Raw genomic sequence first — 12,653 nt, forward strand, 5'->3', positions numbered from 1 at the left:
TGATCCTAGTGCTAGTCCTTGCATGGTTTCTGTACCCGGCCCATAGATGGCTGACCAAACACACACATTTTACCGAATACATTGTGGGAAAGTTGCCAATAGAATCCACTTTTTCATCCACTCTTTCTTTGCCTTTGTCTGTTATAGTGTTCATTATACAGACTAAAATTTTGTATTAAAAAAAAAAAAAAAAAAAAAACTTTATTCAAATTCTACATTTGCTTTATTAGAGTAACCTCATGTTTCTGATCAAGTCCAAAAGGATAAGTACCACCATGACAGTTCATGCTTGAATAGATTTCATAAAATAGAAACTTACACAAAATGAAGTTATACAAAGTAGATGCTCACAAAATCATTTTGATAATGTTTCATTAAAAATAATTAAATAAAATAACAAGGAGAAAAAAAATAAACAGAAGTGCAAATAAATACAGCATGGGATATTTTCGCCAATCACTCAAAATAAAAGCTTTGTGTTTTTTCTTTTTTTTTTGTGATTCCCATAGTACATTTTTTCCCTGCTTTGGCAGCTATGGGAAATGTTCCATGACCACTAGCATTTTCAATTGCCCAGAAAATCAATTCAAAAAAATATTCACTCCAGAGAAGAAAACACATTATGATAAGGTTTATAATTTCCTATGTAACTTTTCCTTTTTCAAATTTTAATCACATGTATCATTTTCTGCCTTAATGTAAAACTCCTGGCCATGCTGCTGTGATGAGTATTATTGTTCCTAGTACTTGTACTGTACTTAGCAGCAATAAAGAAGTTTTATTTATTATTATTATTTTTTATTTTATTTTATTGGGAATTATTAATATTTATGAGAAATATGCCTTTACAAGGTGTCAAACAATTTTTAATTTACCATTGTTGGAAGTGGCAATCAGGAATGAAGTTTTCCATAGCTGTGATTGGTCATATTTAACTATGACCAATGCATTTGACTGTTTGGCTTGCCAGGATATTGAACATATAACTGTATGTAATTAAAATAGGAAATGTAACAAATACAGCTGTAATAAACACCTGAGAAAAATTTCTATAATTGTTGAGTTAGCCAACAAGCAAGCTTTGTTCAACATGGTTTTTCATTTACAACATAATGCATGTGATATGGCATAGAGAATGATTCTCTCTCTAAGTTTATAGAGAAATAAATATTAATACACTCATAGTAGCAGAAGTTGTATGCCTTTATAAAAAAAAAAAATTTGGTACATTTTAGTCTTAATTTGGCAGACAATTTCTATTGTGAGTTCATAAGGATAATTTTACTTATAACAGTTGAAAGTGTTGGCTGCCTAACAGAATTCATAGATGTCAGGCTGACAGCCAAGTTTTTGGAATCATAAATTAAATATTATTTAACTTGATTAATTTGCTGAGTATAGGTGATATTGAAACAGCAGGTAAGGAGCTGTCCTTCATAGGATATTGTAGTTCTCTTGGTTTTCAGATCTGCTTTTCTTATTCTGGATTGTTTTTTTGGTTTTTTTTGTATCATTTTTAACTTGCTACATACCATTGGCTCAAAATGGCTTGCAGATATGAGTTTTGCAGGGTGAGGATCATTTCATTGTATGAAACTGCATAAGAACAATATTAATTTTATATCATATATAACAAAAAATTCATTCAAATTAGCTGTGACCAGAATTGACAGATTTCTTACAATTGTGATGTCCTATGAACGACACTTGCAATTCACTACTAGAATGAACATATTAAGAATTCTTTTCCTTATATGCATTTTTTCATTCTGTCTTGTTTACCAACTTAGGCTTTAGGTAATATTGTAAATTCATCTCAAAATTTATTTCCAAAATCACAAATGTTATAGCAAGCTGTCAACAACAATAAAAGTCTCAACAACCTTGTGAAAATATACTTATTTAAAAATATCAATCTATGGTACTATAGAGTTGTACTAACCTGGTTTATGCTGGCATCAGTGATAAATTTCAGGGAAAATTTTTAATTTTATTACATCTAATGGCAAAGTTGCAAATAGTTTTTGTAAAATCAACAAACAGTGCATTGACAAAAAAATTTGTAAAATATGGCCATTGATGGTGGTGAGTGGATAAAAATAAGACAATGCATAATTTAATAATATATGATGTTATAAAAATTTTAACGGTAATTTTTTAAATTTACATGCAGGAAGTGAAACTGACATATCAGTTACAGAACCTTTTCTCCCTGATGCTATAGAAAATTTGAAGACAGCTGCTAAAGCGGGAAAAATTTTTACACTGGTTATAAAAGACGGTAACGATGTAAGTTTGATACTTTTAATGCATTCTTTTTTTTAAATTTGGAATATTATGAGCTGAAAACTTCTAAAATATCCACGAGCTCAGCACCAGATTGTCCAATAGGTAACTGACTAGGACTTGAGCCATATCATTGTCAATAACAGCCCCCCCCATGTGTTCCCCAAGAAAGGGTGATATTAGTCTGTACCTTAGAGTGCACCATGAAAGTAGTCACTACAGTAAACCACAGTAAAAGCAAGTCATATAATTTTTTAATTAAAAAAATAATAGTCTCAAATTGGTGTTTTGAGTGTTATCATTTGGAACTTTTTTTAGGGCCTGAAAATGTCAAAATCTGTCCCCACACCAACTTGTCAGAATCTGTCCCCACACCAATTAGCATTACTAGAGGCATGTGATACAAGAAAGCAAGCTTATATAACATCAGCCAAAAAAAAAAAAACCTATCCATTTCACCCATTCATCCACTCCAAATGTTCTACCTTTAACTTATTTAAGTTGGTGACCTCCACTACAACAGATGGAAGTTTGTTCCAACTATCAACCACCCACTGGCTAAAGGCAATTTCCGCACATCTATTCTACAGTTGTCTTTCCTCAATATCGAATTTCTTTTTTCATTTCCTTGATTTATTTTTCCATTTCCTCGGTTTTTTTCCTTTTCCTTGATTTCAATTTATGTCCCCTTGGGTGAGTAATCTGAGAAAGAGGTAGTATCCCATCAGCAATGAGCTTGCTCAAACCATTCAAGGCTTTATACACCTCAATTAGATCACCTCACAGGTGCCTAGTCTCCAGACGCTGCAATTTTCAGAACTTAAGCCTTTCTTGATAACGGCAACCCTTTGTTTCACTCACCAATATCATTGCCCTTCTCTGAACTCATTCCAGCAGCTCTACATCCTTCTTAAAATGAGGCCTCCATACCTGTATGCAGTACTCAAAGTGTGGCCTGACCATTGCCTTAGACAAGAGGACAATCACCTCCTTATCCCTGCTAGAAAATTCCTGTATATCATTGACAAGACACCATGAGCTACTCCACAAAACTTCATATCTGACTGCACAATTACCCCGCCCCCAGACCTCTTTCATTCTCCACTATCCTGAGTGTAACACCACACAGTTGGTACATTTCTCTGGGATTACTGCTACCCGTATACAGTACTTTGTATTTGTCATTGTTAAACTTCAGTTACCACTTCTCAGCCCATTTGCCTAATTTTCTAGATCCTGTTGCTGTAGCATACAGTCATTACTGTCATTAACAACCCTGCCAACCTTTGTATCATCTGCAAACTTCAACATTAAGCCTGATATACCTTCATCAATATCATTGATAAATATACAAAACAACAGTGGGCCCAATACCAAACCCTGGAGGACTCCACTAATAACATTAGTCCATGAAGAGCAGCATCCATTGATTACCCCTGTCTGTCTTCTGCCACTCAACCATTCTTTTATCCATTGTAGCAACTTGTCCTTAATGCCATACTTCTCCAATTTGAACAGAAGGCTTCCATGTGCAACATCAAAAGCTTTCCTGAAATCAAAGTATATGATATCGAAATTATTTTTATCATCCAGTTCCTTTGTGATCAAATCCTAGTACCCAATCTTATTTGTCAGACATGATTTACCTTTAAGAAGCCCATGCTGTGTCTGAACTATAACTGCTGTCTTGTCTAGATGTTCCTGCATGGCTTCTTTAAATAGTTACTCCATTATATTTTCTGGAACAGAAGTTAAACTAACATGTCTTAGAAGATGAAATGCAGCCTTTCACACTACATAGATAGTTCAAATTTATGAGTAAACTGGTGTATCTACACCTGCATTATATAGTTAACTAACATGTCTGTAATTACTTGTGTCAACATTGAACCCCCCCTTTGTGAATTGGGGACACATTTGCATAACTCCAGTCAATGGGGACCTTCCCTGAGCCCAGCACATCTTCAGTCCATGGGACCTCCCCTGAGTGCAATTAAGCTTTCATCAGGGGTAAAGGGAAGGGTTATTGCTTTCGTAAAGGCGATACGATGGTCTGAGACAGTATTTAAATTCTATACAGTGGGACCAACTGATGATGTTACCAACAGCAAATTCAAAATGGGAAGCATTCAAAGAACTTATCTTGGAAGCTGCTAGGCTTTACATACCAACTAAGAAATATTGTTCAAGGTTTAGGCCTAAATGGATGTCAGATGAACTAATGAGACACATGGCAGAGAAGAAAAATACATGGGATATATATAAATTAACACATGATACAGAAGCCTATGATAGATATAAGCTGGTCTGTAACCAAGTCTCAAAGGAGGTTAGGCAGGCAAAGGCAGATTATGAGAAATCTTTGGCAAAGGATGCAAAGAAAAACAGCAAACAGTTCTTTACTTATGTAAACTCTAGAAGGAAGGGGATGAATCAGATTGGCCCACTTGATATCGATGGTTCAACTGTTGATAATCCTGCTCAGGTAGCCAACAAACTAAATGAATACAAAGTATTTTGCATCGACATTCACACATGAGGAGTTATTCAGTCAGGGGAATGCCAGAGGTGTATTCAACTCTGGCAGTAAGCTATAGAATCTTGTAATAACTGAGAGTAAAGTGGAGGAGAAATTGTTGAAGATAAATACAAGAAAGACACCTGGGGTGGATGGGATCTATCCAGTTATATTAAAGGAGGAGCAAAGGAAGTAAGCAAACCCTCAGCCATAATTATGAGAGCTTCCTTAGACTCAGGGGAGGTACCCGTAGACTGGAGATGTGCAAATGTGACCCCAGTTCACAAAGGAGGATCAAAGGCTGACACAAGTAATTAGAGACCTGTGAGTTTAACTTCTGTTCCAGGAAAATTAATGGAGGCACTGGTTAAAGAAGCATTGCAGGATCATCTAGACATGACTTCAGTTATAGCTTGGACACAGCATGGTTTTGTTAAGGGGAAGTCTTGCCTGACCAATTTGATTGGATAGTATGATGCAGTCACAAAAGAGCTGGATGCAGGGAATAACTTTGATATTATATACTTGGATCTTAGAAAGGCTTTTGATACTGTTGCACATGGAAGACTGCTGCATAAATTGGAGCAGTGTGGCATTGGATGGCAATTGATGCTATGGATAAAGGGGTGGTTGAGGGGGAGAAGACAGAGAGTGGTAATCAATGGACACTGCTCATCGTGGACTAATGTTATTAGTGTAGTGGAGTCCCTCAGGGTTCAGTGTTGGGTCCATTATTGTTTTCTTCATTTATAAATAATATTGATGATGATGGTATATGAGTTTGCAGTCAATACAAAGTTTGCAGTCTGCATGTCCAAGTTTGCAGTCAATACAAAGGTTGGCAGGGTTGTTGAGGACACTACTATGCTGCTATGCTGCATAGTAGTGTCCTTAACAACCCTGCCAACCTTTGTAAAGGACACTACTATGCTGCTATGCTGCTGCAACAGGATCTGGAAAGATTGAGCAGATGGGCTGAGAGGTGGCAAATGAAGTTTAACATTAACAAATGTAAAGTACTACATATGGGAAACAGCAACCCCAGAGCAACATATCAACTCTGTGGTACTACACTGACAGTGGTAGAGAATAAAAAGGACCTGGGAGTAATTGTGCAGGCAGATATGAAGTTCTCTGAGCAGTACAGACGGGCTGCAAGAGTAGCTCATGGTGTCTTGTCAATGATATACAGGAATTTTTCTAGCAGGGATAAGGAGGTGATTATTCCCTTGTATAAGGCAATGGTCAGGCCACACCTTGAGTACTGTATACAGGTCTGGAGGCCTCATTTCAAGAAGGATGTAGAGCTCCTGGAACGAGTACAGAGAAGGGCAACAAGATTAGTGAATGGAACAAAGGGGTGCTCTTACGAAGAAAGGCTTAAGTTTTGCAAATTACAGTGTCTGGAGACTAGGCACTGGCGAGGTGATCTGATAGAGGTGTATAAAGTATTGAATGGTTTGAGCATGCTCAATGCTGATGGAATTTTCCTCTTGCTCAGAATAATCACCTGAGGGGGCATAAATTCAAATTGAGGAAAGACAGATGTAGGATAGATGTGCAGAAATTTGTCTTTAGCCAGCGGGTAGTTGGTTGGTGGTACAGACTTCCATCCCTTGTTGTGGAAGTTGATAGCCTAAATAAATTTAAGGCTCAACTGGACAGGTATTTCGAATCGACAGAGGGGTGAAGTGGAAGGTTTTTTTTTTTTTTTGGGTGATCTGCATAAGCTTGCTTTCTTGCATCATATGCCTCTACTAATGCTAAATGCTAATGCTAATTATGGCTAAGGGTTTGCTTACTTCCTTTCCCATCCACTGGCAGTGCCTCTCTTATGTTCAATTTCAACAATTTCTCCTCCCCTTTGCTCTCAGTTATTACAAAATCATTAGCTCCCTGCCAGAGTTTGATAAGCTTTTGGCTTCCACTTTCCAAAGTACTCTTCTGCTTAGAATAGTCTGAAGACTATTCCAAGTAGATGTACAATCATTAATTTCAATGCTGGTAAAACTTTCTCTCTTATTTTTTCACAATTTGTTTTCATCTGTGCCTAAATGCAGTAATGCTCAGATTTCTAGACAAGATGAGATTTCTCTACTTAGCCTTTTGTTTTATCTTCCTTTGTACAGATGTATGACATCTACAGTTTCTGACTGAACAACACATTAAATTTTCTCATTCACTGCCATCATTATTTTCTTCTAAAACACTATTAGCTCTATAAAAATCCTAATTTTACTCTGCTACAGTGTTGGTTGGTTGGTTGATATGTTGTTTAGTGGCACAAGGGCTGCTAAGGCCTTACTGTGCCTCTGCTATAGTGTATTGTGAAACTTAAACATGTGCTTTCATATTAGAGACAAACAATGTGATAAGACAGTTTGAACGCAACTGAATGAAACTGAAATCACAACTGCATCGAAACTGCTTCCAGTGTGATAATGACTGTACATGCCTTTTAACCCGGTGGTAATATTTCATCACCAGCTCTTGCAGAAAAATATTTAATCCCAATGATTCACTGTTTCTGCATTAGCAGTTGTTTTTTTTTTTTTGTACCTTCTTAATAGTGTCTTTAGTTTTGCATGTACTGCTTTTTTTGTCCATTTATAATGTTGTTCACTTTGTGAAAGATATTGTCTATGTTACTCCATTGTGTCCAACCAAATACAGTTTATCATGTAATGAAACACTGCCATTTCATCAAATTGGCATGTTTTCCTCTATCTAAAAAAGCTTCTCAAAGTTCACCTCTCATCTATGTGAGTATTATCAAGGGAAATAAGAAAAATTCTAGTAGAGTTTGTGGTCATGAACAGTAAATCAACTAACACCCAGTGAATTTTCATGTAGCACAAGAACCTGGAAAAAAAATAATAAATAAAGGATGTGAATGATTTCATGTTTATAATATGTTAGTACATGCAGAATTAATAGTATTTGTCTATTAGAATTAATAAAAATTCTTTTTTAATTGAAATATGTTAATTTCAAATTATATTTTTTGTAAATGTTGGCCTAATCTGTTGTGTTAGAGTAATGCCAAAGTTTGTGCAATTAATACCTCCACAAATTTAAATTCAGCAGAGATTAACTGTTTCATGTTTCTGTTTTATGTTACCAATATTTTTCTTAAAAGTTAAGTATAATTAATGAATTTTTTTCTTAAAACTGAGTACTTTTAGTGGCCAAAAAACATAGCATTTTCAAAATTTTCAGTTATTATTAAAATCAGTTATCAGTTATTATTGACTAAGTGAAAAAACGTGTCATAATCATGCATGTAATAATGGTAAAGGCTAAGTCTCTTTACCAATAAGGTGCCTCCGTAGCCAGGTGGGAAGGAGCTGCAGTGCGTAGCACACTTCTTGATTAGACCGGGGCTCGAGCCCGTCACCACCAAATACGGAGGATGCGGAAAGGTCAGGGAATGACCACCACATATTCACAGAGCAATATGGCCTTAGTTGCTAATGCTCCTAAAAACCAAATAACAACAACAACAACAATCTTTACCAATATCTTACTGAAGGTGGTGGAGATTCAACATGCACACAGCTTTTATTTCATAGTTAACTTCCTGTTTTTAAATTTATTGGGAGGGGCAGCTGCAAGCACAAATGAGGAATCTTCTGAACCATATCCTACAGTTTGGAGATGGCTGTCAAGAAAGTTTCATTGACAGCCGTCTCCAAATGTCAAACGGATATGGAACTGAGCCATATCCTGGAAACTCTAGGATATGGCTCAGTTTTAACACAGTTTGTTATTGTGTTAAAAGTGGAATACAGTAATAAATTAAAAATGCCTAATTCCGTAGTTTCATCCATGTTTAAAACTTGGAAATTTTCAACATGGATGAAACTAGACTTTATTGGAAAAAAGAATGCCTAGTGGTACTTTAAAACTGGAGCAAATATAATGTAACTTTAAACTGGCATCCAGTGTAGGAAATTAAGAAGACTATAGCAATTGCAAAGGACATTGCTGTTAATGGAATGCCAAAGGAAGGTGTGGAACAATCATTGAAATTTGTGGTTTACCTCTAATAAATGTTAACTTTGTTGATCTAGAAGTAGAAAATACTGTTTCTGAAGATTAAGATGTGAAATAATTAGGAAAACTTAAAAAATGTGAATGAATTATATGCTGGTCAACACCAAAAATGTTTCTGGATTGAAAATAGTAAATTCTTCTTAATTTCAGCATGAGAAAAGTGAATGTAACATTTAAAACTCTTAGTTAGCTCTCAGTTCCACGATATAGCCCCTCTTATGATTTAGGGGAATGTTGGTGAATACTAGGGAATTTTGGAGACTAGAGAGTAGATAGGTTGGTAACACTGAAACAGGAACCAATATGCTGGGTTTTTTTTGTTTTTTTTTGTATTTCTGTGTATCATTTACCTTGCAAGTGATGTTATGAGTGTTTTTTTTTTTTTTCAGGTTTATAGACAAAAATTACGTAAAAAGCCAGGATGCCACGTAAATGTGTTAATAGTGCTGACAATTTTTGTTATGTGTGTGTGATGATGTGACATTTTTCACTCAGAAATGCTAATTGACTCCACTTGTGAAGACAGCCTACTACCATTATTTCTGGCTGTAAGGCAGGGGAAGAAGACAAACCTTGGCGCCTCATATTTGCTGCAATACATGTGCTGTAAATCTCTGTGGATGGTTGAATAACAAAGGATGTTCAGTCTTTTCCAGTGATTTGGAGGGAGTTCCAAATCACTGCCATTCCAGTGATTTGGAGGGAGTCTTCAAATCATGTAAATGACTGTTATTTACTGCATGGTGCCTCCTCTTCAGCATGGCATCAAAAAAAAGGAAATGGACTGTGGAATACCCCAACATCCTGTCAGCTATCCGACCAGTGGCACATGGGGATGGTCTGCGTGTACCTCACCCTCCAGAAGAGTACACTTTGGAGTCTGATGAAGATGGGGACAGTGTGAGGAATGATGGTCAACCTGGGCCTTCAACATCACAGGATCCTGATTTTGTGCCAGAACTTGAGTTGCTGAGTGGGCCACACAGAATCACTCAAGGTGAACTAAGTGATCTAATTCGAGACCAAGATCTATTGAAAGATAAAGCAGAGCTTCTGGGATCAAGGCTCCAACAGTGGAATCTTCTGCAACCAAATGTCAAGGTGTCCGTGTACAGGAGCAGGCAGAATACTTTGACTCCATATTTTAAAAGTGAAAACAACCTTGTTGCTTGCTGTGATGTCAATGGATTGATTACGGCTTTGAATGTGGAGCACAACTGACAGGACTGGAGACTATTCATAGACTCATCAAAGCTAAGTTTAAAAGCTGTTTTACTCCACAATGCCAACGCTCTTCCTTCAATTCCCATAGGCCATGCTGTCCACATGAAAGATTTTTAGCTAGTGATTTGGCGTTTTAGTGGGTCTTTCACCCATAGCTTAAGTCATAGGTCTTTGGCAGCAGGGATTTTGTTTTCTTAATAACCTTAATATACTGATGTGCAAAACTTAAGGACCAACACTATTTCTAAAGGTTACAACCACAAAATCAAACAAAACAGCCTGTGGCAATTTGTATAACTGTGGCTGTTCAGTAGAAAGCTGGTGCACATGCAAAAATTTGAATCGTGATGAGAGGGCTCACATAAACAGATAAAAGCAGCAGTTCAGCAGTTATGTGCAAATTACCGAATGGTGAGCACGATTGTTACAGACATTTGATTGGTTTCATACAGTGCTACAGACAACGAAATGGCTGTAGACAACATCTTGATGACTTGGTATTGCCCATAGCATCATCTCATGTGCGTGGTCGGCCTTCAGAACAACAGGTACAGCTGCTCGGAGGACCAGTGGTGGTCGTCCACGAAAAACAACGCCCAGTGATGACCGCTATATACTTCTACAGGCCAAGAGGGACCTACACCAGACAGCGGGATCCATTGCAAACCAGCTGCACAGGACGCAGGATATTGTAGTTTACTGTGGCCAGGCAACTCCACAAAGATGGACTGTTTGCCCGACAGCCAGTAGCATGCTGTGTCCCTTTAACACCTGCCCATCGGAGACACCGTTTAAAGTGGTGCATTGAACTCAAGGACTGGACAGCAGTGCAATGGGGTAAGGTATCTTTACTGATGAGAGTAGATTCAGTCTCAGCAGCGATTCTGGATGTCAGCTAATCTGGCATGAGGTTGGCACACGGTATCACCCCGCAAACATCACTGAAAGGGATCAATATGGCGGTTGGAGTGTTCTCGTCTGGGGAGGTGTTATCTTGTATGGACGTACACAACTACAGATACTGGAAGGCGGTACTGTAACCAGTGCATGCTACTGTACTGAGGTAATCCTTCCCCATGTGCGTCTGTTCCGAGGTGCCATTGGCCCCCGAGTTCGTGTTTATGGATGATGACGCCACACCCCATTGCACTGCAGCTGTTGATATGCTTTTGGAAAGTAAGGACATTGTTTGTATCGATTGGCCTGCCTGTTCCACCGATCTAAATCCCATCGAACACATATAGGACGCTCTGGGGAGACACCTAGCAGCACGTTCACACCCACCAGAAAATGTTCACTAGCTGGAGATGGTGCTGACAGAGGAATGGACGATGTTACCGCAAGAACTTATCAACAGTATTGTTCTAAGTATGGGCAGGCAGTGCAAAGCCTGCATCGACATTAGGGGTGGCCATATCTCCTACTGAGGACTACCTCTTCCCTTTGTTCCATCTTTGGCAGTGATGCATCTGTATCATGGCAGCCAGTGCTATGTTGCCATTTTTGAATAAAGTCCCTCTGTACCATTTTGTTTCCGTTGTTGTGTCGGTGTTGTTTCATCATTTTTTTGCCTCACGAGGTTCCTTTGGTATGCTTTTCCGATATCCAGGCCACTCCTATGAGAAGCTACAGGTTAAAACCTGACTGGTCTTTAAGTTTTGCACACCAATGTAGTTGTTTAAATCTGAACTTATTTAAAATGACTTTATGTGAGTTTCTGCATAAAGGGTTTTTTAGATTTTATGACCTATTTTATCGTTTTAACTTCTGTTTGATTGTTCGTGCTTATAGTTTCAGCTGAACTTGTATATTATAGAAGTTGTCATGGCTGTTTAGTAATTTGCCATCAGTACTGGTTGAGGATTCCCAACATTAATGTTTTCTTCTTGTTTTGTTTAGATGTGTCTCTGTCATGACAGCCTATATTTATGTGTTTGCTGGCTTGACCCTTATTCCAGTTTTCTGGTGTCAGGGTTGTGTTCAGACTATCACTTGTTAAAATGTAAAATTCTGCTTGATTATTGTTAAGTTAAATTTTAAGTTGCTTATTTGGACTTTCACTCTGATTGTGTCTTGGGTTTTGGAAGTGGTATCAGATTAATTACCGTGTTATGTGTTGTTATCTTGCATTAATTATTTGGGGTTTTGTTGATTAATTGGCTGTTTTAGTTGTAAGTTTTTCGAGGTTTTGTAATCTTATTGATTTGCAGTCTTTCGATTGCTTATTGGTATGATTCTTGCCTTGTTGTTTTTGGAGTTTTAAATTTGATTTTAAGTTATTATCTGCCCTAATGGTTGATATTATGACTAGGTTTATTGTGATTACTGGGTAAAATCGATTGTATTTATACAGGGTGATTCACTACCAGTGCGACAAACTTCCAGAAGGTGTAGGGGGCACAAAGACGAATCGGAATCACATAGCATTGCAGGGTCTGAAATGCCTTAGTCATGTGGTAGAGGACGTTGAACGGGAGGTTGCGTGAACAGCGATCCCGCTGGAAGTCAGCATTTGCGAACCAGTTCCCGAGGCAGTAAGATGGATGAGTATTCAAACGTTGAACTGGCT

The 12,653-nt window shown here is 37.6% G+C and overlaps 1 protein-coding gene across 1 annotated transcript in view; it reads left to right on the forward strand.

Moving 5' to 3' along the window:
- Positions 1-2,687, forward strand: part of LOC150087474 (uncharacterized) — a 223,247-nt gene extending 220,560 nt beyond the window's left edge. The window contains exons 17-18 of the mRNA XM_090372498.1: positions 2,174-2,281; positions 2,605-2,687. Of these exons, the coding sequence (XP_090228624.1) occupies positions 2,174-2,281; positions 2,605-2,687 (191 nt within the window). The remainder of the gene's footprint in view (positions 1-2,173; positions 2,282-2,604) is intronic.
- The last annotated feature ends 9,966 nt before the right edge of the window (positions 2,688-12,653 follow it).

This window comes from Mastigoproctus giganteus, chromosome 4, assembly GCF_048544385.1.
Source record: "Mastigoproctus giganteus isolate SK-2022 chromosome 4, ASM4854438v1, whole genome shotgun sequence".
Lineage (NCBI taxonomy): Eukaryota > Metazoa > Arthropoda > Arachnida > Uropygi > Thelyphonidae > Mastigoproctus > Mastigoproctus giganteus.